The 344-nt window shown below is 38.7% G+C and overlaps 1 protein-coding gene across 1 annotated transcript in view; it reads right to left on the bottom strand.

Annotated features, from left to right (window-relative positions):
• Nucleotides 1–216, bottom strand: part of LOC119594682 (39S ribosomal protein L55, mitochondrial-like) — a gene marked incomplete in the record, with an annotated part of 1,611 nt that extends 1,395 nt beyond the window's left edge. Inside the window, 1 exon segment of the mRNA XM_037943738.1 lies at nt 12–216. Coding sequence (XP_037799666.1) covers nt 12–212 — 201 coding nt within the window.
• Nucleotides 217–344: the final 128 nt, after the last annotated feature.

Raw genomic sequence — 344 nt, 5'->3', positions numbered from 1 at the left:
CTCTAACTTACCTTAATAATCTTGCGTGGTTCATGATATCTGACGTTAATAGTGGAACCATCTGTTTGCACTATAGAGACTGGATACATGCGAGTGTAGGTGAGGCGACCAATGCGGGCTATGCTTGCTCGATGGCAGTTTATGTCACTTCTCGCAGATGTGGCAAAAGAACGGACAAGAGGCAGAAGCAGCTGTTTTGTATTTGATGACATTCTGCTAAAAGAAGTTTTTTATAATTTAAGCAACAAGCAGATATAATGTCAATTAAAGAACCAGTCCAGAATCTATAATATACAGTTTGGTTACCTTTACCACAGAAGTGAAGATACATAAAAGTTAGGAAC

Source organism: Penaeus monodon, chromosome 34 (genome assembly GCF_015228065.2).
Source record: "Penaeus monodon isolate SGIC_2016 chromosome 34, NSTDA_Pmon_1, whole genome shotgun sequence".
In the NCBI taxonomy this organism is placed as follows: Eukaryota; Metazoa; Arthropoda; class Malacostraca; order Decapoda; family Penaeidae; genus Penaeus; species Penaeus monodon.
The sequence above is the reverse complement of the archived record's forward strand: the minus strand, read 5'-3'. Positions and strand labels throughout refer to the sequence as shown.